Below are 24,186 nucleotides of genomic sequence, written 5' to 3'. Positions count from 1 at the left end.
GAAGTAAGAGGAAGAAAAACTGGTCTGAGATCAGAGAGAAAAACTGAGGGTAAGGCACCAGTAACCTGCCACCTGCAGGGTACAGTGGACCGTGCCCAGTCTCTGGCATCAGACACAGCTGACTGCATTCTCACTCGGCTCTTTACAGCTGTGTGACTAGTACCTGGTGATGGGTGCCATGTCTGGTACACAGCAGTGCTCAATAGCTACTCACTGAGGGAACAAACAAGTCCTCAGCTCTACGCGTGGAGAGTAATAGTAGGTATCATTAGTGAGCACTGGCTGGGCGTTCTAAGTGCTTTACAGACATTAACGTAGGTGTTTGTAACAATCCTGTGGGATAGGGAATAGTATTGTCCCCACTTTATGGGCACAGAGATGAGGATTGCTGGCCAAGTTAGATAGCCAGTGAGTGACTGAGCTGAACCCAGGCAGCCAAGCCCCAGAGCCCATGGCCTCGACCTTCGTGCTGGAGGCCCCAACATAATCTTCACCCTGCTGGGTTGTTGTAAAGATTAAATGGAAGCGTCTAGCTCTGTGCCTGGCACATCCTGGAGACCACTGAGTTCGGCCTCGTGTACCCCCTGAAAGGCAGAGGGAGCCAGCCGCGGAGGTCTGAGATGTATCTGCCTCAGCTGGGTCTGTCACGTGGGACATTCTGGGACGCTCAAGACGAGAGCCATCCCCAGGCCTGATCAGGGTTCTCATTCTTTCTTCCAAATTGAGAATCAACCCTGGGGCTTCGAGCCCCTGATTGAGTCAGCCTGATTGCAGCTGCAGTAATTATAGCTATGTGGTCCCACTGGGCCCTGCTACTCGGTGGCTGCTCTCAGCAGCGGGCTCCGCACCATCGCCAGGGGAGGGGGCTTGGAGGGAGCTGTTGGGGCCTTGGTGAGCCCTTCACATCTGCAGTCATGGAGTCACTGATCTGGAAGGCAAACTGAGGCCCACATGGGGCATATCTCACCCAAGGGCACACAGCTGGAAATGGCAGAGACTCATGCAGGGCAAGGCGGCTCCACATTGCTGGAGCCTAAAGGGAAGGCTTGGAAGGGTGGAAGGTCGGGCCGGTGAGGCAGGCAGGGGTTGGCTGGATCAAGGAGGGCCTTGAGGGCCAGGGGCCAGGGGGCCACGAAAGGGTGTTAGGCAGGGCAGTGGTGGGGTCAGTTATAGGATTCAGGAAGTCTTAGGGGAAGACAGGGGCTTCTTCTCAGACGAAGAAACTGAGACATGGGGCAGGAAGGCCCTGGTGGATTCCCAGGGCCTCGGGCCAGGTGGCTGGAGCCAGGCAGTAGGACCGGTTGGCACCATGCCCTGTGTCCCCCGCGGCTAAGCCATGCACGTGTGTCTGTCTCCACAGCCAAGCAGGTGTGTCCCGCAGAGAAGCTGAGCTGTGGACCCACCAGCCACAAGTGTGTGCCTGCTTCGTGGCGCTGTGATGGAGAGAAGGACTGCGAGAGTGGAGTGGACGAGGCCGGCTGTGCCACCTGTGAGTCCGGGGTCAGGTCCCCAGGGTTTGCCAAGCACAGTCAGGCAGCCTCGGGGAGCAGTGGCCGCTTGTGGGGAGGGGCCAGGTTCTCCAGGGGGCTTGGCAGGTGGAGAGGAAAAGGTAACGGTCAGGACACTAGTAATGGCCGGGCACTTTGCAGAGACATTCTTTTTCATCCTCACAAACACCTCACGAACAGCCATTATCATCCCTATTTGTGGGTGAGGAAACTGAGGCTCAGACAAGCGAGGAAAAGTGCCCAGTTCCATCTGAGTTATGGAACTGAGATTCAAATTCAGGTCTGGACAGCAAAATCCATGCGTTCTTAAACCATGCCTGCCTGACATCTGCTCATCCATTCCATACGTCTGTACTGATCTCTGAGCAAGGGCAGGGAGACCAGGGTGGGGACCGTAGTGAGAGATGGTGGTGGCCTGGGCCAGGGCACTGGCAGTGTCAGGGGTAGGGAGGGGGACTGTCGCTAAAATCTCAGATTTGAGCCCCGGTGCCATAGGGCAGGAAGACATTCCCAGCAGCCTCGGCAGGGACAGATGGAAGTGGTCACTGGGGCGGTTCCACATCACTGAGCTTCAAACACAGGGATTATCTCCTTCCCAGGGAGCGGGCCAGCAGGACCTGGGCCAGTGGGGAGCACAACCCGACCGTGCATGTTACATATTTGATGGGCACCTACTGTGTGCCAGGCCCGGAGCCAGGCTCCGAAAGGGCCGATAAGGTGACTGCTACACAGTCCTCCCTCTGGGAGCTCACGATTAACGGGGTAGACAGACTGGCTATCATTACAAGGCTGTGAGGCTGGGCTGAGATCTGGGCAATCCCTTGGGGGCTTTTGCCAAGCACTTGTCCACCACTGTCTCCCACCCCCTCCCTTCATCAGCTTCTGTATTTCATCCTATCCATCCTTCCTGGCCCAGGGGAATGCCATCTCCTCTGAGGGCTTCTGAGTCACAGCACTCTAGGATTCTGAGTCTGGAGTTTGGATATGTCTGAAGCCGGAAGCACCTGGTTATGGGGGCAGATCCTGGCTGGGGCCAGCAGTTTCAAAGCCCCATTGATGACATTGGCTCATTTCTTCAGCTGTGATAATTTTGTGGGGCCTCACTGGCCAGTGAGAATCCTCTTCCCTCCCCTCCCCCCTGAAAATCAGATGTTTCCTCAGTCGTCAAGGCCATCGGCCACTACCGCAGCGGGTAGGAATAGCTCTAACAAGGGCATGTTGTGGCAGGACTGTTTCCTGTTAATTATAGGAGATAGTGGTGTTCGAAGGGCCTGTGGGGCTTCTCTGCTTCAGCTCCCAACCACCGGGGGAAACAAAAAGAATTCTCCCTTCTCTCATCCCTTAGAGCTTCTTCCATTCGTGAATGCTGGGCGAGGGGGGTCCCTGGGCACAGGCCTGAGGATGTAGATCTTCAAGGTGCTATCAGCTTCGAAACCTTGGAGTGAACTCAGGATAAAGACAGCACTTCTTCTCAGAACTCTGATCGTAATGAGTCCTCCGTCCCTGTCCGGACAGGAAGGAGGGGAGCTAACCTAGGCATCAGCTTAATCTTGAGGGGCAGACATCACAGGGTAGGGTGTGCTGTTCCCACCAATGCCCCAACATCCCAAAAGCCCAGAAAGGGAAAAAAATGCATCTGTCAGAAACTTGGTAGCGCTGTCAGCAACACATGACACGAGCTGCCCTACATGGTGAAACTGAAGACATCGTTCTCTTTTATGTTCCCTAACAATGAGAAAGGACTTTTTCCCCACCGGAAAAAGACTCTTGGCGCCCCCACGTGGAGATATCTGGTGCTGCCACCACTGAGTTACCTGTGGCCACAGCTCCTGCATCCACACCCTGCCTGGGCCCCCAGGCCTGTTCTTGGCCTCTGTGTAAGGAATGAAGGAGGGAAGGAGGCCAGGTCGCTGCTCTAGAAACAGCCTACACTCCAGGATGGGAGGAAAACCAGAAAGCCGAGATGAGTTAGAGTAGGAAGTAAGAGCCCCAAACCTGAGTTCTGGTTCCCTCATCACCATGGACTGACTGTGTGACCCTGGGCAAATTGCTCCTCTCTCTGGGCCTCAGTTTCCCCATCTGTAAACTGGTAGTTGGGCTGGTGGTCACTAAGGCTCCCCCAGCCTCTGAGCTCAGAGCAGCCCACCAGAGAGGGGAAGTCCAGGGCCCCAGGCGGGGCCAGTGACCTGTGCCCTTAACTACTGCACATCTCTAAATTACTCCTCACACCAGGGCCGTTCCAGCCTCCATCCACACCACACCCACTCATTGCAGGGAGCTCCTCTGTGCCGGGCCTTCAGAACAAAAGTGGATCAGTCTCAGAGCCCACCCCCATGCAGTTTGTGGTCATGGGGCAGACAGAGAAGGACACAAGACCCAGACACCTGAGCAGGCTGTGAAGGGTACCAGAAAGGAGAGTGGAGGTGGGTGGAAACTTGCCAAGCAGGGGAGCATGAAGTGTGTTATGAAAGAGGTAGAATTTGGGCCCTTGAAGGCTGCAAACTCATCATTGCGATATACAGAGACAGTGGTGAGCAAGAGATGGGCGCCCAGCAGATGGAACAGCTTGGGCAAAGGCCGGGAGGTGGGAAAGTGTACAGATGGTCCAGTGTGCGACGTGAAGCCGGAGCACGTGCGGGAGTGAGGTGATGGGGCAGAGCAGTAGCTCCATGCCAGTGGCCTTGGATGCTAAGCCGAGGGACTTAGGGTAGTTCTGGGCAAACTGGGGACGGGGAGGGACCTGAGCTGTGTTGTAAAGAAGCAGGTCCAGACTTTCGTTCCCTGGAAGGGTCAGTGTCATGTTACATATCGTTTCCTGAGAACATCACAAAGCCCTTCAAGACAGGGCGTGTTCTGCGGCTTTAGAGACTCTCCTAGTCCCACCATCCTGCTGGGAGCAGCACAGGAATTCCTACTCCCAACGAGGCTGGGGAGGTTCAGGGTGGCAAGTGTGCTGCCCCAGGTCGCCCAGCAGGACCCTGGCAGGACCCGGATTGGAGGCCCCCTTTGCTGTCCCCTATTCGGCCCCCCAAGCCGGGCTCATTCTGGCCCGCGGGTGAGGGTCAGGGCCCCTGTAGTGGGCCCAGCGGGCCGGGGCGCCGGGGATGGGGTCCGGCGGGCCGACCGGCTCTCTGTCCTGCGCAGTGTGCGCCCCGCACGAGTTCCAGTGCAGCAACCGCTCTTGCCTGGCCGCCGTGTTCGTGTGCGACGGCGACGACGACTGTGGCGACGGCAGCGACGAGCGTGGCTGCGCCGACCCGGCCTGCGGGCCCCGCGAGTTCCGCTGCGGCGGCGACGGCGGCGTCTGCATCCCCGAGCGCTGGGTCTGTGACCGCCAGTTCGACTGCGAGGACCGCTCGGACGAGGCGGCCGAGCTCTGCGGCCGCGCGGGCCCCAGGGCCACGTCCGCGCCCGCCGCCTGCGCCGCTGCTTCCCAGTTCGCCTGCCGCAGCGGCGAGTGCGTGCACCTGGGCTGGCGCTGCGACGGCGACCGCGACTGCAAGGACAAGTCGGACGAGGCCGACTGCCGTAAGCCACCTCCCCTCCGTATCGCCCAGAGCCGCGGGTGCGCGACTGTCCGCCGAGGGGCCGCGTTTCCTCGCCCTACTCTGATCCTAGTAATGTTTTAACGGTGGCAACAGGACTTGGGAAAAGTGAAGTGACTTGTGTGAGGCCACGTGGCTGCTAAGCTGCGGAGCTCAGGGTCCTCACAGGTACCTGTGACCTTCAGTAACGCTCCCCCCCACCCCCATACCTCCCATCTTTGCCCTTCCCTGTCCCAAGCAGTCACCAGTGGTTCCAATGCCAGACACTCAGGAAGCCCCCCACCCTGCCTACCTGCTGGGCCTGCTCATCCTTCAAGGCCTTGCCCAGGTTCCTCTGATGGACCCAGCTGGTCTGCGTCTCTCCCCTGAGCTGCTGCAGGTCCCTGGCACCCTCTCTTACAGCACATCCACACTGTGAGGCCCTCGTTGCTCGCCCCTCAGCCCCACTGTGCACCCTTGAGCTCCTAGAGGATGGGGAGTCTCTTAGTAATCTCTGTGTTCCTCACCCCTGCACAGCACCGCACACACACTGGGCGCTCGGAGGGGTTTGCTGAAGGGATGAGGTCGTTAAGTAATGAGCACGGAGACTCCAAAGAAGACCACGTGTCTGTTTGGAGGGGTGGCCCTGGGGAGAGACGGTGGAGTGGGAAACAGGAGACCTGAGTTGTAGTCCTGCCTTTGCCAGCCAGAGTGCTGTGTGACCCTGGGTGAGGCCTTCCCCCTCTCTGAGCTTCAGTCTTCCCATTTTGTGCCTTGGCCAGGTGTCCTCCGAAGACTCCCAAGCTCAGCGACCGGTTCTGTTTTTGCCAGGGGTGGATATGGAGTGGGGGCGAGGGTGGAGCCTGGGGGAGGAGAGCTGTCCCAGCACCACAACGGCCCTGACTCTCTCCCCTTCCCCTCTCCTGGCAGCGCTGGGCACCTGCCGTGGAGACGAGTTCCGGTGTGGGGATGGGACTTGTGTCCCTGCCATCAAGCGCTGCAACCAGGAACAGGACTGTCCGGACAGGAGTGATGAAGCTGGCTGCCTGCAGGGTGCGTGTGGTCAGCGGCAAAGGGGCAGCATCCCCTGAGGCGAATGCCTGAGCTCCTCCCCCGGCTCCGTAGAGAGCAGCGACCCCTTGGTCCCTAAGATGCATCTTCCCTCAGAGCATTACTTGCCCCTAAACCACCCAGATCCCCTTCCTGGGGTCCTAGTGGCACTAGACCTGGATTTTTAAGGACTTTGCAAAAGCTGAAAGAGGCCTAGGGAGAGGGGACATGAAGGCACTGCAGGAAGTCCAGCCCCCACCATTTGTCCACATCTACGCCTCCAAGCAGCCTCCCTCACTCGTTCCCAGACTGAGCAGAGGCTGAGTCTCACTTCCCAGGGAGCCCACTTAATTCTCAGATGGCTCTGCGGTCATCACCCTGCAGCAGCAGCAGGGACCCGGACCCAGTGGTCATCTGGAGAAATGGATCAGTGATTGGGCAGTGACGTGGCCTCCTCTATCTAGGGCACTTGGAGCATAGGTCCCCCTCAGGAGATGGTCAGTGCGTCCGCCAGGGTCTTTGTAGAGCTGCTGCTTTTCCCTCCAAGTTCCCTAATACTGACAGATCAGACGCAGAGCCCCATGCCCTGCCCTCCTAGATGATGCTTGGGTATCCCGATTATCCCTAGGGTCCTGTCCTGTGAGCAGAGCTCCCTCTGGCCCTGTATTCAGCTGTCTGTCCTGGGTCACTTTCTGGAGACCAGCAGGGACTGGGGCTGGAGCTCTTCTCACCTCCCACGGGCCCAGCCCACCCCAGCCCTCCCTGCCCAAGGTCTCACTGGTGCTGTCCACTCTCTTGTCCGGCCCGACAGAGTCAACATGTGAGGGTCCCCGCAGATTTCAGTGTAAGAGTGGCGAGTGCGTGGACGGCGGGAAAGTGTGTGATGCTCAGAGGGACTGCCGGGACTGGTCAGATGAACCTCTGAAAGAGTGTGGTACAGTACCTCTCTCCGTCCCGCTGCTGGACTAACCCTCCCTGCCACGCCCCCTCCTGGCCCTCAGCCCTCGCCTGCCCCTCTGCACACATTCTGATCTGACCCTCTCTCTGGACTCGTGCGCTGTCCCATGGTCTCAGACGGGGCTCTTTGCCTTTGGGGCCTCTTGTTCTGCTACTCTGCAAATCAAAGGGCCTTTCCTTTCCAGATGCTCAGAAATTACGCTTCCTCTCACAAATGCAGCCTCTCCTCACTTCTTCCACGTTCAGACCTCTGAGTGTGTGCTCACTCTGAAGTTTCTCTCTTCCTCATTATTTTTGCCCTGCCGACCTAGCCAGGGCGCTGCCCTCCGAGGCCTTCCAGCCCCCTGCAGGAGACCCTGCAGAGGAAGAGGTGGGGAACAGCAGGCGGGTGGGCAGACGAGGCACATCCGGAGGCCACTGGGCTCAGGCCAGGCCCGGGTGAGCATAGGGCAGAGCCAGCAGCAGAGGGTGGCACCATCCTGAGGAGCTTTCTGGGAGACCAGACTCACGGGCTGGACGTGAGTCAGGAGTGGAAAGAGGCCAGAGCTGTAGGGGTGGGTTCCAGGCTAAAAAGAACAGGAGGGTCTGGACCGTAGGTGGGCGGGCATCCTAGAGAGCACGCAGGAAACCCAGCGTGGGCTCCAGGAAGGTTCATTTCTGAGGTCAGGGGACAGAGGATTTCTTGGGGGACAGAGCCTAGGTCAGACCCTCCCTCCCCTCCCCTCCTGGCAGACCCTTTTCCGCCCAGTACCTCCCCTCCTGAGCCCTCAGAGGAGCTTCATCCCCTGGAGCTCCCTGGAATAGCACGTTTCTGCCCCTACTGAAGGTTAAGACATTGATTTCGGAAGGAGGAGTAGCCGGGAGAAGGTCCCTCGGCCTCCACCTGAGCTTGCAGGTGACAGACTCCCCCCAGGCCCTGCCATGGAAAGTCCCAGAAGAAGGAAGTTATGGAAAAGAGGATAAGGAGGCAGGAGCGGCTGAGCCTAGCCACCGCCCCCCACCCGCAGACTACTAACTGCTAAACTCTCTTCTCTCTTGTCTTTTGCATGACACACCAAAGAGACGTATGTACGCATGTGTTTGTGTCTCTGTGCTGGTGAGAGGCCAGTGTCTGTACCCATGGCTCCTTCTCTGAGGAAGGCAAGGGAATTGCATCACGTATCTCTGTGCGGCTCCCACGTCTGTGTGAATGTGCCTGCCTGTGCACGTAAGCTGGTGTGTGTGTGCATGCAGGTGTGGGCATGCAGGTGGGCGTGCGTGCCGGGAGAAGGGCACTGCCCCTTCCTTCAACAGGGGACCTCAAGTGCTCCTCAGGCCTCTCTGGGCCACCTTCCCCTCTCCCCACCCTGCAGGTCCCCAGCAGAATCACCTCCAGGGTAGGTAGAATTGGGAAGGCCCGGAGACTCCCCTCAGCCTCTGCCTCAGCACTGGTCTTCCAGGGAAGGGTTGACGGAGGTAGACAGCTCGGGACCCGCTACCCGTTCTCTGACCCCGACTCACCTCGGCCCTGGAGGACTCAGTTCCTTGGTCTTTCATCGAAGCCTGAGTCGCGTGGAGCGCTCCCCTTTCCCCTTGCAGAGCCATCCTACACGTGCCCCTCCACCCAGTGGTCGGTACATACAATGGTTGAGCTGCTGCCCCTGCAGAAGGCGGGGTAGGAAGTGAGTGAACTGGTGAACAAGTGAATGGACAGGAGGGAATAGTGTGGTGTGGGAGAGGTCAAGGAGGGCTTGGAGTGACAGAAAGGGTCCTGGAGGTGGTACCCTACAGAGACCACCGCAAAGCTACCACAGCTCAGCCCACCCCGAGGGGCTGGGGCTTCCCAGGGCTGGGCCTGGCTGAGTCACCCCCCGGCCCCCGAGTCATGGGGTTGCTATGGTCTTCTTCTTTCAGTTCTGCCAACATCCCAGAGAAACAGGAGGCAGCCCAGGGGTAAAGAGGAGCATTCCCTAAGCATGGCTCAGGCTGGAGGTGGGGCACCACAGCTGTGCATGGCCTGGGGTGGGCAGCTCAGACCAGCTGTGTGCATGGCCCTGGCTGGCCGGGCACAGCTCTGCCTGGCTTGGCTGGAGTGGTGGGACGTGGGCCTGATGGGCAGAGGGTGGCACGGCACCTTCCCTGGCTGGCAGAATTAACCCTCTGTGGTTCTAAAGCCCAAAGATGCTGTGAGAACTTGCTGAGCCTTGGTCCTGGCCTCCCTGACCTCCGCTAGGACCCTGCCAGGAGGTGGTAAGGGAGTGGAGGACGGGGGAACCAGATGACCTCCTGGCATCCCTTCATCCCTTGCTGCATTTGGTAATATTGGGACCAGGCCTGTGACTAAGTGTAGGAATAGGGACAGGTGCTGAAATGAGAGGAGGTGAAAAAATCCACCATAGTTCACGGTGGGAGAGAACTGACTTAGCAACAGCTCCGTGGAGAAAGAGGCCTGGCAGTCTTAGATGACCACAAGCTCAGTAGCGGGCAGCCCTTGTCGTTCAGACTCCCCTAGGTGGCAGACTAGCTCTGGGCCGTGCGGGAGAAGGACACAGACAGATGGAGTGCATGCAGAGAAAGGCACTTGAATGGCGGGGGACCAGGAATCAGCGCTTTAAGGAGATTCTGGGGGAGCCATTGGACTCTGGTCAACCCCACACAGAGCCAGCTGCCTCAGGAGGAAAGCAGGCTTCCCGAGGCTGGGGGTGTTTAAGCAAGGACATTTCGGAAGGGATTTTGGGGGTCCCTGAGGGTTGGACGTGGTACCTGCAGGCACCTTCAACTCTGAGGTCACAAGGAAGGAGGAGCCATAAGAAACGTGTTTGTGAAAGGAAAGACCTTAGGCAGCCTAGCTGCCTTCAGCCTGGTGGTGGACAGAGCCCTGGCCTGGGAGGCAAAGGACCCGAGTTCTGGTTCCACTCTGTCCTGTCTATGTGACCTGGCCCTCTCGGAGCCTCCTCTTGCCCCGTCACCTGGCTAATGAGGCTGAGGCTCAGTGAGGCTCTGGGGGAAGCTCGCTGCCCCGAGTCTCTGCTTCAGCTCTAGGCCCATCCCTGTCCTGCCCCCACCCCAATCTGAGCTCCTGGACCCTCAGGAGCCCACGTCCCTCCCCAGGGCTGAACGAGTGTCTGCACAACAATGGCGGCTGTTCCCACATCTGCACCGACCTCAGGATCGGCTTTGAGTGCACGTGCCCATCGGGCTACCGGCTCCTGGACCAGAAGACCTGTGGTGGTGAGCCCCTCCCCGAGCCCCTCAAGGAGGCGGCTCCTCCGGCCAGTGCTGACCTCTGCTCCCCCCACAGACATTGACGAGTGTGAGGACCCAGATGCCTGCAGCCAGATCTGTGTCAATTACAAGGGCTACTTTAAGTGCGAGTGCCACCCTGGCTACGAGATGGACACGCTGACCAAGAACTGCAAGGCCGTCGGTACGGACACCGCGAGGTTGGGGGGGGGCGCAGGGGAGCAGCTCTGAGGGAGTCCAGGAAGCAGTGTGCTTCCCATACGTGAGGAGCGGGTGTGCACACCTGCGTGTACACACACAGATGGCAGGTTGCACGCACGGTGCTCAGAGTGTAAATATTCAGCACACACACGATGCACTGTGCATGCACACCCACGCAGACGCTGCACAGCACCACCCGGTACAGCCCACAGAGTCTGCACTCACGCGACACACAGTGCCAGACACAGGCTGGACCGTGCTGGCTACACACGGCTCGGGCGGCCCACACAAAGAGCGGGCCACGTGCAGACCTAACGTCACGTCAGCCAACGGAATTCACTTGTTTTATTCAGGTCTTTACACTGAACACCTAACATTGTTGTAGGCACTAGGGATTCAGCAGTAAGCAAAACAGACATGAATCCCTGTCTGTCCTCATGGGACTTACACTCTAGTTGGTGAGACAGACAAGAAATCAGAAAAATAAATACAGCGCATGGCAGATGGTCATGAGGGTTCAGGAGAAATATAAAGTAGAGAAGTTATAGTTTTCGATAGAGTGCTCAGGAAAGCCCTCACTGAGAAGGTGACATTTGAATAAAGGCCTGAAGGAGTGAGCCATGCATCACCTGCAGGCACCGAAGGCAGCAGCGTGCCTGCTGTGTTCAGATAAGAACGAGGAAGCCAGGGCAGCCAGGGCAACCAGGGCATAGGAGGAGATGAAGTCCAAGAGGTGACTTGGGGGCAGATCACAAAGGCCTTCGAGACCATTCTAAGGGCTGACTCTCGGTTTCACTGTCAGTCAGGGGGAAGGAAGCCTTTGTGGGTTCAGAGTAGAGGGACAGGGTGTGCCTTACATTTTAACTGACTTCCTCTGGAGGCTGTGTTGGGAATAGACTGTCGGGGGCAGGGGAGGAAGCAGGGGAGCTGCTGCAGAGGTCCTTGCCGTCAGCCAGGAGAGAGGTGATGGTGGCTTGGATCAGGGCCTTGCGTGGGAATAATGAGAAGTGGACAGTATGAATATATTTTGAAGGTTAGGATTTATTTTGAAGCAGCAGGATTTGCTTATGAATTAAATGTAGGATGTGAAAGAAAAAAAAGGAGTCAAAGATGACCCCAAGGTTTTTGACGAACTAACTGGAAAAATAGGATTGCTATTTATGGAGTTGGGAAAGACGGTGAGAAAAGCAGGTTTGGGAGAATATTAGATTGATCTGGACATGTTAAATTTAACAAAACTGTTTAGACATCTAAGCAAAGTATTGTGTAGGCTGTTGGATATACGAACCTGGAATTCAGATGCACGAATACTCATTCTATAGGTGATAACAACACAGCAGCTACAATAATTGACATGTAGCCCGTAAACCCAAAACATATACCACCCAAACTGCACAAGGTACAGCACATACATTAGCCCATCACATGTAACATGCAACCTGTTCTTATCCCCACATGGGACAGGTGTGACACAGAACACGGATTACATACGTGCAGTGGAGACAACATACAATGGCCCATGTATACACAAACCCCTACGTGTGAATATCTAAAGTGCAGTTACTCAAAAACTCAAATCATAAACACACAGGGTTCCTGTCACAGTCACAGCTCTCAGGAAAAATCACCTCAAGGTACCCTGTAACCCAGCTCCTGCCCTCAGGAAGATGGAGTGTCTTTGCTCTCATTTTGAGGTGAGGAAAATCACAGTTTGTCAGTGGCGGAGCTGGGGTCTTGAGTCCAGCTTTCCTCCTTTCTCCTTGCGCTTAGACCTCTAGTTTTCCATGGTATCTGTTTGTCCCACACCTTCCCTGTCACGCCAACCCTGCTTTGAAATAATCTCCATCACTACACACAGGTCACACACCCAGCCCCAGGCCCCACCTGGCTCTGTGCTGGTCCTACCCTGTCCCCAGGGAGCACATTAGCCTGGCACAGATGGACGGTGACAGGAACCAGGTGGCCTGCAGAAGTGTCAGCTGGAAAACAAGAGGGGGAGAAGGTACAGGGGCAGGTGTTGCCATTCAGTATTGCAGGTGCCTGAGAGTGGCCCGCTCCATCTGAAAACAGGCTGGAGGAGTGGCGGCCTGTGCGAAGTGCTAGGCCCTCATAGGCCTGGGGGACAGTGACCCTCCCCATGGAGTAGCCAGGAATGTCTAGCTCACTGAAGATCTTCCTAAAATCTAATCCTAAATCTAAAAATGGGTTTGTGTATACACGGGAGGTTGTGTGTTGTCCCTTTGCACGTATATAATCTGTGTCATATTATACACATCCCACCCCTGCCTTTGGGTCAGAATAAAGTGCAAACTCTTCCCCTGGATCACAGGATCCTTTGTGATCTGGCCCCTTCCAGCATCTGCAGATTCATCTCATGCCAGTACACTCTGTATAAACTAAAGACTCACAACGACCTCCTTGAATCTCCTCCCTCGAGTCTCACCCCTAGCCCTGAGGTCCGTGCTCCATTCTGCAGCCTCAGTCATCTTTCTAAATCATTTAACGCTCATGTTGCCCCTTCCTGAACACTGCAGTGGGGCCCAAGCAGAGGAGGTGGCAGCTGCTGGGGAGAAATGCATTCTAGGTAGAGGGACAGCTTGAGCAAAGGCTCCGAGGCAGCAAAGCTCTGCTGTGGCAAGGTGATGACAGGTAGTCTGGTGGCCGGAATCAAGGTGTTAGGGGGGTGAGTGATGAGGCTGGACGGGGAGCTGGGGTCATGCTGCAGAAGGCCTTCCGTGCAGGCCAGAGGAAATGGGGAGTCATCAAAGATTTGGGGGGAGTTTGTGTGCGATAAAAAGAATAAAAATCCCTCTGTTACGCATGGTGCTTTGCATCTTATGCTTTTTGTAGCCATCATTTCACCTGCTTCTTTAACCTGTGAGGTAGGAGTCGTCACCACTTTTTACAGGAAATGAGGGGTCCCCCAGCAAACCAGTGGCAGAGCCATGGTCTCCAGATCCCCCGCCTCTTGCACTGACCCTTTCCCTCTCAACCCCCCTGCATGGCAGCTGGCAGAAGCCCGTCCCTAATCTTCACCAACCGGCACGAAGTACGGAGGATAGACCTGGTGAAGCGGGACTACTCGCGTCTCATCCCCATGCTCAAGAACGTCGTGGCGCTGGACGTCGAAGTTGCCACCAATCGCATCTACTGGTGTGACCTCTCCTACCGCAAGATCTACAGGTGAGTTGAGGCCTGGGTCCTGCAACCAGGCCTGGGGGGTGGGGCTGGGGCCAACAAAGAAGGAGAGGAAGGGTGGCCTCTGCACCCCTTCTGCCTCTATATTTCCCCAGGACAGAGATCGGGCTTAGGAAGGCACGGGGGATCACAGCGGTTGTGGAACTGCCAGGACTTCTCCACCTGCTGGGCCTTCTGGGGCTGAGGGCTTGGATGGGCGAGCAGCTTTGAGCCCCACACATGGGGGCTTTGACTGACCTCTGGCGGCCTGAGGGGGCAGTGCGAGACACAGGAAATGTTCAGCCAGGGCGGAAAGGAAGAAGCCTCTGGGCTTTGGTAGGGATTTTCAGAGCAGCTCACGTATATGTCTGTTGGATGCTGGGGACTCAAAGATGACTCAGCCCTGGTCCTGCCTGGAGGATCCCACTCAGAGCATAGCGGAATCCACTGTGATGAGCATGAGGGAAAGGTATAGAGGAGGCCTCTGACCCAATCTGGCGGTCAAGGGTGGCACTACCTGCACACCACAGTCAGTGGACTCTGGCGCTTGGGAAGGCTCCTCGCACACGCAGGAGGTTCTCTCCTAGGAGCCTCTGCATGCCCAGGCCCCCTTTCTCTGTCCTGAGATCCACTTGGCAGGACTGCCGATGACCAGGCGCTGGGCGGACTGTTGAGCGAATGGTGGATGGATGGATGGAAGCAGCGTGCGTGCTGCTCACCGACAACTCGCTTATCACACCCCAGCACACACAGACACACTCACTCCCGCTCGCACACCCAGAAGCAGCTTGAGCAGTGCCTGTCCGATGGTTGTGACGGAAAGAGGCAGGATTTGATGATGCCCTGGTTATGGAGCTGTGGGAGGACGAGTCAGAATGAATTCCCAGGTTCACTTTGGGAGTTTTGGTTTCCGGCTTGGGAGGTTTCGTGGACGGTGGTACCGTTCTCTGAGATGGGAGCAGGGGAGGAGTTTCGGGTGGGGGGTAGGCAGTCCTTCTGTGTGGCTGAGAGGAGGGGAATGGGGATGAACAGTTTGGGATGTGTTGAGTTCAAGGTGTCCATGGGACGTCCGACGGGGGCCAGTTGGCTTTATAGTCTGGAACTTAGACAGTTGTCAGGATCAGAGGGTCAGAGCTGTGGATGGCCGTGGGCACTGTAGAACTAATCACCCGAAGAGAGGGTAAGTGGAGAAGAAAACCTTGGGAAATAAAGCATTTGGGAGAGAGAAAGCCCTGCTAATTTTGCCTCCTGAGTGTCTGCTGTACTGTGGCCCCTTCTGTCCATTCTTACTGCCTCAGCCCTTCTGCACACCCTCTTCATCTCTCACCTGGATGCGGTCACAGCCTCCTAACTGGTCTCTCTGCCTTCATTCCCTCCTCCTCCAATTCCTCGCGTATTCTGCAGGTGCCACAGTGATGTAACATGCCTCTCTGGCCATGTCCTCCGACCTGTTCAGTTACCCCTCCACAGTGAAATCCTGAGCCTTTAGCGTGGCACGCAGAGCCCGTCAGGATGTGGCCCCTACCTACACTTACTTCCTGTCTTACACCCCACCTACCCCACTCCACCCCCACTGGATCCGTCACTGTTCCAGAGCACACGCCTCGGCACCTGCACGTGCTGTTCCCTCTGCCTTGGTTCTTTGTGTTCCTGACAGATTGGTCCTTCAGGGCTCAGCTACAAGGCCTTCTCCAGCCCTCCAGGATGATGTAGTCTCCATTACTCTGCTGCTATAGCCTCTGATACTTTCCGTAATCATAGTGTATTGGTGTAATTATCTGGCTGTAAATTTCTGTCCCTACTAAACTGAGCTCCTCCAGGCCAGAGACTGTGGCTGACTTGAGCCTGTATCCTTACCCTGGTGGCCCAGGGAATGTGTTGAGTGGAAATGAGCCAAGTTCCTCTCCAACGCACTGCTGTGGCCCAGAGGGAAGAGAGAGGGGAAGGGCAGCTCCAGATGGGCCCGGGGGGGGTGGGGGGGCGCGGGGCACACCTGCCCACGCCAGCCCTGGTTGCTCCTAGCGCCTACATGGACAAAGCCAGCGACCCGGCGGAGCAGGAGGTCCTCATCGATGAGCAGCTGCACTCTCCGGAGGGCCTGGCAGTGGACTGGGTCCACAAGCACATCTACTGGACCGACTCGGGCACCAAGACCATCTCAGTGGCCACAGCTGATGGCGGACGCCGTTGCACCCTCTTCAGCCGTGACCTCAGTGAACCCCGGGCCATTGCCGTCGACCCCCTGCGAGGGTGAGTGTTCCCACCCCAAATTGCCCCAGGCGCTCAGTCCTCATGTATCTGTCCCAAGAGCTGCCTTGAGGGCTTCGGAAGGCCCTGGGCCACCCAGACACAAGCCACAGGGAAGAAAGTCTGTGCGGGCCCCTCAGCCTGTGAACCCCTGACCCAGGGTCCCTTGCGCACTGGTCGCCAGGGCGCTCCCAGGACTCTGCTACTGTCTCACCACATCATAGAAGCAGAGCATCTCAGAGCCGGGTAGGGCGCCAGAAATTGCCTGGTAGACGCCCCTGGGGCAGGAAGTCTTCCCTCAGGCTGCTGCGCGCTGCAGGTGGGCATCTGGCGACTGCTCGCACTTCCAGAGACAGGAGCTTGTCACTTCTCATACGGCCTGTTTCATTTTGGGGCAGCTCTGCCCATTAGAAAGTATTCTTTTGTTTGTTTCGTTCTCATGTTCCCATATCTGCCTCTCTTCGACTTCCTCCGTTGGCCTCCGGAGTTACCTCTAGCATGTCTACTCCCTGCCCTGCAGGACAGCCAGCAAGATTTGAGGACTGAGATTACTGGGTCAGCTCTGCTCCAGCCTGCCCACCTCCATCCCCATCCCTGTGGCCCACAGCCTCTGGGCCCCTCACCACCCAGGCTGCCCTGCTCTGCCCATGCCTCCATATCAGGGGTAGGGGTTCTGAACAGAGCGCGACTCCCTCCCTCCCTCCCTCCGTCCCTCCTCCCTCAGTGGGGATGTCCTGAGACGACATGGTTTTTAAGCAGCTGCATCATATCATGTTTGCCAGGATCACCAGCTTCTTCCTGCTGCTGTTTCCTTAATTGTTAAGCAGGGATAAGAAAACCGTCTTCTTCCAGTGAGGGCAGCTGGGGGTGAGGCTGGCCACCTGAGAGGGTGTGCGTGGCCTTTGTGCGTGGCCTTGGGAAGTGACCGACAGCTGCCGCTTTAATAGGCAGCACAGGTGCATCCAGGCACTCTGCAGACAACTGTCCTCTCATTTAACCTCCACCTCAACCCTGTTCTCTGTCTGCTATCACACAGACCTGGGGCTGCACCTGCCATGTCCCCCAAACCATATAGTTACACCCAGCCCATTCCTGGTCCATTGTGGCTCAGTCAGGGTCCCACCAGAAAACCCACTGCACACTCATTTTAAGATAATTTAAGGCCGGTTAATAAAGGGACTATTGACAAAGGAGCGGGTAAGGTCTCACGCACTATCCTGGACTAGTAACAGCTAACAGGCCTGAGGGGCAGGAGCAGGGAGGGTTACCCGAGTTGGGAAGGAAAGAGCGGGGTAGAGAGGGTCACCTTTAGGGCATTAGCCAGCTGGAGGCACCTTTGTAGGGGGGAGTTAGGGGAATAGACATCCTGACCTCAGTCTCTCCCCTTCCCCCTCTGATATTTTGCTGAATACAACGGGAAGCCAGACGGCTAGGGAGCCCAGCCCATTGATGTGGTTCCCACATGCGCCAGCCTTTTGGTATACAGAGCAGAGTGGCGATGGGATTCAAAGTGGCAAATGGAAGGGATCCAGAACAACCACGCAGCCCCCTAGCCTGGAGCCAGCCTTGGCTTGACACCAGGTTTCAGCAGAGGCATTTTGGGGAGGGTTAAGCACACGGGCTTTAGAGTCCAACTTAATTTGAACTTAAATTTGAAGCCTGGCCTTACTACTTATTCACAGCGTGATCTTAGGGAAGTCAGCCTCTCTGAGCCACAGTTTACTCATCTGTAAAATGGGACTAATAATTATACCCTCCTGGGGTAATTGTGAGGCTACTTTGTTCAACAAACAGTAAATAAGGCCTATAGGCCACACACGAGCTACCTGCCAGGCACAAAATGAGGAGTAAAGCAGATGAGGAGCCTGCCCTCAGCGGAGCATATAGACTAGTGGGGAAAACAGACAGTAAACAAATACGCCACATACCGAATGCACACGTAAATAACCGATGGTGTGAGCACTCTGGAGGGAAAAAACAGGGTGTTTTAAGAGTCAATAACAGGGAGAACCTATTTACATTGAGGGTCGGAGGAAGGTTCTCTACTGAAAAGACGTTCTAAATGGCAAACAAGTGGTGGCAAAGGCTGTGTGAAGGCCTTGGTGCCCTGAAGGATCTAAGAGAAGCCCTGGCGGCGGGTGTGGGGTTTGTAAGGGAAGCGGGCAGTGGTGGCAGGGGAGACAGCCACAGAGGTAGGCAGGGACCTAGTCATGCAGAGCCCTGTCGAATGTGGTAAGGATTTGGGATCTGATTTTAAGGTCAATAGGAGAAACCATCATAAAGTTTAAAAACGGGAGAGTAATAGATCTTAAAATTTATCACAAGAAAAACAAATTGTAGCTCTGTGTGGTGCTGGATGTTGACTAACTTCTTGTGGTGCTCATTTTGCAATATCAAATCATTATGTTGTACACCTGAAACTAGTGTCATATGTCAATTATATCTCAATTTCAAAAAACAGGATAATGACAGCTTATTTCCATTTTAGAAGCTCATTTTGTCTGCTCTGTAGGGATTGGATTAGAGGGGCAGTGATTACTGCATTTGTAAGTACATGAGATGAGGCCACTCACCTAGTAAATACTCAATAAATGTTCCACAAAAAAGAGAGAGAAGCCCTGGACAGAGTTCTAGCTGTGTGACCCTGGCTAGGTCATCGGCTTTCTTCGCTGTCAACCAGGAAAGTAAGAGGGTTGAAAGGGCCCTTCCCTTCCTGCTCTGGCACGCTAGGGCTGTAGCTGGAGCTGCTGAAGTGGGACAGATGGGCTGAAAGGCTGTTCAGCCGAGGTCAGGTGGACTCTGGGAATACAGGCTTCTCCAGGGACTCAGATAAGGCGAAGACCGACACGCCTGCCAATGCTAAGGTTTGATGGCTCCCGTGAACTTCAGAGGTCTTTCCAGTCCTCACTAAGCGTAATCTTCAATATTCAGAGGGTCGCTCAGCCCTTGTGACCCACACCATCCCAATCGTGTCCCCTGACAAGAAGCCCATTGGGTTCTTCTCTCTTCTAGGTTCGTGTATTGGTCTGACTGGGGGTACGAGGCTAAGATCGAGAAGTCTGGGCTTAACGGTGTGCACCGGCAGACACTGGTGTCAGACGGTATTGAGTGGCCCAACGGAATCACCCTGGGTGAGCCCTGCCTTCCCCCACTGGGGGGCCTGTTCTAGCGCCTGGAGCTGACCACTGCCTGGGGCTCCATGGGTCTTGTTGCTGTGTCCCCTTATAGTGCCACTGCCTGTGTTTCCTGATGGTTGCCCTGGGCTGGCCTCCTTCTGAGGCCCGGCCTGGAGATGTGGGCAGGGAAGGGCCACAGAGGAGCAGAATTCCAGGCTGTGGTCCCAGGCTCACAACCCGATCCCCTTGTCCCTTTTTCCTGCTCAAGATTTGCTGAACCAGCGCTTGTACTGGGTGGACTCCAAGCTGCACCAGCTGTCCAGCATTGACTTCAGCGGAGGCAACAGGAAGATGCTGATTTCCTCCCCTGACTACCTGAGCCACCCTTTCGGGATAGCTGTGTTTGAGGTGAGCTCCGTGAGGGAAGGCATGGCCCCATCAGGAAGCTGAAGCCTAGGAAAGGCTGTTCAAATAGGATGACTCCCTGAGACTCGTCCAAGTGGAAACAAAGGGACAGGGAAGCTGACTGGCTTGTTTGTACATAATATGTGAGCTGTCTGCAGACAGAGGCTATGCAGCCCCTTGTCCACCTGGCAGCCTTTCCTGTGCTTCCTCCCCAAGACCCCTCCCTCAGAGCACTTCCCACAGGTAAGTTGCTAGACCAGGTACCCTCAGCACCCAGCACTGTACCCACGTATACAGAAGGTACCCAATAAAGAAAGGGAAAAGGAATATACATTTCCTTAGTATCATTTACTACTGGAAATGGCCTGAGAGATGCCATTCAATTCAGCACACTCTCACTGACCTTTGCTGGACCCTGGGGTCATAGAAGTGAATCAGACATCATCCGCGTCCTCAAGAAGCTCACAGGAGGGTGAAGAGTCAAGACCCTCCTGTGTTCTGACCCTAACAACCTTTCTCCTTGGGGAATGAGGAAGCCAGAAGCGACCAAGTTCTCGCACACCCATACCTCTTCCCCAAAACTAACTCTGCCACCAAGGGGAGGGAAAGCAAGGGGACAGCGGCCTGTGGTGGGCATTGGCAATATTTGCTTGGAGTGACATCACCCAGCACAGCTCTGAAATTGTGGGCAAAGCTCCAGCTCCCAAGTCCAGCCTCTGCTTCGAAAGACAGGTGTGTTCAGACACATGTGTTTGTGCTTGTACGTATATGTGGCATGTATGTGTACATGCCTGTGTATACGTAAATGCGTCTGTTTAAAAATGTGCATTCCTGTATGTGCTAGTGCTTGCGAGTGTAAATATGCATACCAGTACTTAGACAAGTTCATTTTAGGCACAAGTGTGCCTTTGGGTGTGTAGATGAGCATGTGGGTATGTGTCTAGATCTGTACCTGAGGCTGCACGGTTGTACCTATAAATGTGGACTTGCCTGCAGATACACATTTAGGCTTGTGTGGACCAACCGTTGGATGTTTATGCGTGTATACCCAGAGGCTGTAGGAGGCCCCATAGGGACAGTGCTTGCTAGATCATACATCCTCTCCAGTCTTGGTCCCAGGCCCTAGTAATGGTAACAGCTACAGAGACCCAACCTTGGTTTCTGCTGAACTCCAGGAAGCAGGCCTAGCTCAGCGTTAATGAGCAGCCTTCAGGCCAAAGCACTGAATAACCCTCTGAGACAGAAGGGAACCAGAGCCTATGCCACAGATCAGAGCTGAGAGTCCCGCTATGAACCTGTGGACAAGAGAGTTCAGGGGAGATGCCAGAGCAGTTCCTGTGACTATGGTTTGAGGCCAAGCCCTCAGGCTGAGGTCATGGGTTTAAGCTCTAGGCTTCCCATCCTCTGTATTTGTACCCCACAGGACAAGGTGTTCTGGACAGACCTGGAGAATGAGGCCATTTTCAGTGCAAATCGGCTCAATGGCCTGGAAATCTCCGTCCTAGCTGAGAACCTCAATAACCCACATGACATTGTCATCTTCCATGAGCTGAAGCAGCCAAGAGGTGAGCCTTGCCCAGTCCCAGGTCCCCTGCCCACATCCTCTCCCTCTAGTAGGCAGGCTGTATTCACATGCATGTCACATCTCGGCATCCCCGGAAGTAGTGGCAACAGTCCCTGTCATTGGTGGACTGCCCTGCTGTCACGTACTTACTTCATTTTGCCTCAAGCTCTTGGTGAACTAAGGCTGGGTTGAAATAAGTAAACATACAAATGTCCCATTTTTGCCATTCTTACAAAGTATGGATATCACTGTTCTCATCTAACAGCTGAGGAAACTGTAGCTCACAGGGGTAAAATAACCTTAGCAGGTGGTAGCGCTAAAGCCTAAACTTAGGCCTGATTCCAGAGCTCCTTCTGCCATAAAGGAGCACGTTGCTTCTCATTTGCTATTTGTTCGTCCTTTGCAGTGCTATAATGTATCCTAGGGCCGTCAGTAAGTCAGCTTGCTGGTTGGCAACAGACGCCAGGAATCCTGCAATTAGGTTGTCCCTTCCTCTGTCACTAGGATATACTCATTCTAACTGTAATGGGAAGGGTGAAGGTGGGAAAGCAAAAAGGGGTAAGGAGATAAGGTTGGTGCCTGATTCTAGATTAGAAATTTAAATAAGAAAGAGATACGGCATGTGGCATAGGGAGGAAAAAACATGGACTTTGGAGTCCAACAGACCTCAATTTAAATTGTCTCCAAAATTACTAGAGGTATAGCTTTGACAAGTTTGTTCTCTTTGAGCCACAGTCTTTTATCTGTTAACCTGGGCATAACACCCCCCCACCCCGAGTTGTCATCAGCATTAAATGAAAGTGTGGGAATGGACTTGAGGACACGGGGAGGGGGAAGGGTAAGCTGGGACGAAGGGAGAGAGTGGCATGGACATATGTACACTACCAAATGTAAAACAGATAGCTAGTGGGAAGCAGCCGCATAGCACAGGGAGATCAGCTCGGTGCTTTGTGACCACCTAGAGGGATGGGATAGGGTGGGAGGGAGGGAGACGCAAAAGGGAGGAGATATGGGGACATATGTATATGTATAGCTGATTCACTTTGTTATACAGCAGAAACTAACACACCGTTGTAAAGCAATTATACTCCAATAAAGATATTTAAAAAAAAAAAAGGAAGAAAGAGTGGGGATAAAACAGCAGGTACAGTGAAGGAAGGTGCCCAGTAAAAGTAGTAGAGAAATCGTTTTGATTTAGCCGAGTGGGAAGGGCCTCGTGCGTGGGGGAGGGAGAGCCTGGCACATCCCGTCTGTGCCACAGTACTCTCTCTCCCCATCTCTCTCTGTGCCATTAGCTGCAGATGCCTGCGAGCTGAGTGCCCAGCCCAATGGAGGCTGTGAGTACCTGTGCCTTCCTGCTCCTCAGATGTCCAGCCACTCCCCCAAGTACACTTGTGCCTGTCCTGACACAATGCGACTGGGCCCTGACATGAAGAGGTGCTACCGAGGTGAGCAGAGCTACTGGGAGGGATGGCCCCTGACAATGCCAGACCCCATCTGCTGAAATTTTCCTCGACTTCTGGAAAACCATGAGCTCCTGGTCTTCCTCCATCTTCTCTGGCTACTTGTTGCCTTTTGCAGGCTCCTCTTCTGTACCGACCTTGAATGCTGGTGTCCCATAGGGTCCCTCCAAGGCTTTCTCTTCTCACTCCCGAGAAAAATGCACATACACATACAACATTTTAAATTCAGTTTCAGGGGGATCAGGAATCCCCTGAAGACCTCAAATTAAGAAACCTTGATCCCCATGGCTTTGATTACTATTTATATGCAGGTGACTATGATCTTGCCTGTTTCTCACCCAGAACTTAACACACTATCTAGCAGCCCTCTTGTGATATGATTGGGACTAACAGTCAGTTAATACTTCAACCATATAAGTTTACATCCATCCTCCAGTCTCGATGGAGGCACGAGGCCTTTTGTTTGAGCATATAAGTCTGCTGTAGCATTCGTGATCTCCAGGTTCAATTGTTTAAAGTGGAGTGAGAATTTGAACCTAAGAGTGTACCAGTATACATGCAAACTCCTTCTAGATTTATATAATTTCCACTCCTCCCAGTCTTTTATCGTGGTCTTGCCCACACCTAATTCTATAGCATTGTCCTAATGACTCATCTTTATCAAATCGAAATGCAGTATAAACACAGACAAGATGCTTGGCATTCAGCTAAAGTAAAACTCATAGCCCATTCAGTAGGATTAGGGAAGGAGTTTGAGCTGAGCCATGAGGATGCGTTCATAAGTATACTTCATCGAGGCAATAATTTAGGCACTAAAAGAGCAAAATTCTTTGTCCAGTGACCTTCATGATATTTCCCCCGCAGCACCTCAGTCTACCTCAACTACAATGTTAGCCTCCACCACAACGAGGACAGTAGCCGACACCACCAGAGCCCCTGGGACCACCGTCCACAGCCCCGCCTACCAGAACCACAGCATAGAGACACCGAGCCTGGCAGCAGCGGTCCCAAGCTCAGTTAGTGTCCCCAGGGCTCCCAGCATCAACCCGTCTACCCCAAGCCCTGCAACCAGCAACCACTCCCAGCACCGTAAGGAAATGAGTTCTGCCTTCTTTCATGACGCGGGGGGGTCCTAGGGAAGCCAGGATCGGGGGAGCTGTGGGAAGAAGTGGTCATACCAGAGCTAAATAGTGGCTGTCTACAAGGAGGAAGCAGCGGGAGGAAGAGTGCCAACCCGCAATTTAGGAGTCACAGGTGCTCCTACCTTATAGAGGGTCTCGAGGGAAGCTACCTCCTATCTCTGAGCCTCAGTTTCCTCACCTACAAAGTAGGGTAATAATAACCCTTCCCCTACCTGCTTCGCAAGGTTGCCACGAGAGCAGAGGCATCCGTGTAAACAGAAGTGCTCATGCACACAGCCTCTGCTGACTCTGATAGTGTGTCTGTGTCCCACGTTACTGACGTGTATGAGGGAGCATCCCTCAGATTTGGAAGTTTCAAATGCCCTGGTCTCAGTTCTCAGCACTCTCGGGAGGTTCCCCATATAGTGATATCCTTCACTGTGGTCTGTTAGTGCCTCTGCAAACCCTGGGATGAAAATAATTAAGTTCACCACTTATTAAATCATCGGGAGCAGTAATTGTCACTGCTAGAAATGTTCTATCTCATTAACCAGCAAATACCTTTTAAATTGAGTTACCTGCTGGGGGAGTTCATTTAAGAGGGTAAACTATCTTTTAAATTTTTTCCCAT

General features: G+C 54.8%; 1 protein-coding gene across 8 annotated transcripts in view; it reads left to right on the top strand.

Annotated features, from left to right (window-relative positions):
- Positions 1–24,186, top strand: part of LRP8 (LDL receptor related protein 8) — an 80,309-nt gene that overhangs the window by 43,489 nt on the left and 12,634 nt on the right. For 2 of the 8 annotated variants that reach the window (XM_032636012.1, XM_032635984.1), the window contains exons 4-16: positions 1,361–1,489; positions 4,653–5,036; positions 5,963–6,085; positions 6,894–7,016; positions 10,130–10,249; positions 10,320–10,445; positions 13,471–13,645; positions 15,662–15,889; positions 18,899–19,017; positions 19,271–19,410; positions 20,831–20,972; positions 22,267–22,419; positions 23,299–23,523. In XM_032636012.1, the coding sequence (XP_032491903.1) occupies positions 1,361–1,489; positions 4,653–5,036; positions 5,963–6,085; positions 6,894–7,016; positions 10,130–10,249; positions 10,320–10,445; positions 13,471–13,645; positions 15,662–15,889; positions 18,899–19,017; positions 19,271–19,410; positions 20,831–20,972; positions 22,267–22,419; positions 23,299–23,523 (2,187 nt within the window). Of the gene's footprint in view, positions 1–1,360; positions 1,490–4,652; positions 5,037–5,962; positions 6,086–6,893; positions 7,017–8,932; positions 8,972–10,129; positions 10,250–10,319; positions 10,446–13,470; positions 13,646–15,661; positions 15,890–18,898; positions 19,018–19,270; positions 19,411–20,830; positions 20,973–22,266; positions 22,420–23,298; positions 23,524–24,186 lie in introns of all 8 variants that reach the window. The other 6 variants (XM_032636002.1, XM_032636019.1, XM_032636034.1 and 3 more) reach the window with 4 other exon arrangements.

The sequence above is a fragment of the Phocoena sinus genome, chromosome 1 (genome assembly GCF_008692025.1).
Source record: "Phocoena sinus isolate mPhoSin1 chromosome 1, mPhoSin1.pri, whole genome shotgun sequence".
In the NCBI taxonomy this organism is placed as follows: Eukaryota; Metazoa; Chordata; class Mammalia; order Artiodactyla; family Phocoenidae; genus Phocoena; species Phocoena sinus.
This window is presented reverse-complemented; position numbering and strand designations above follow the sequence as displayed.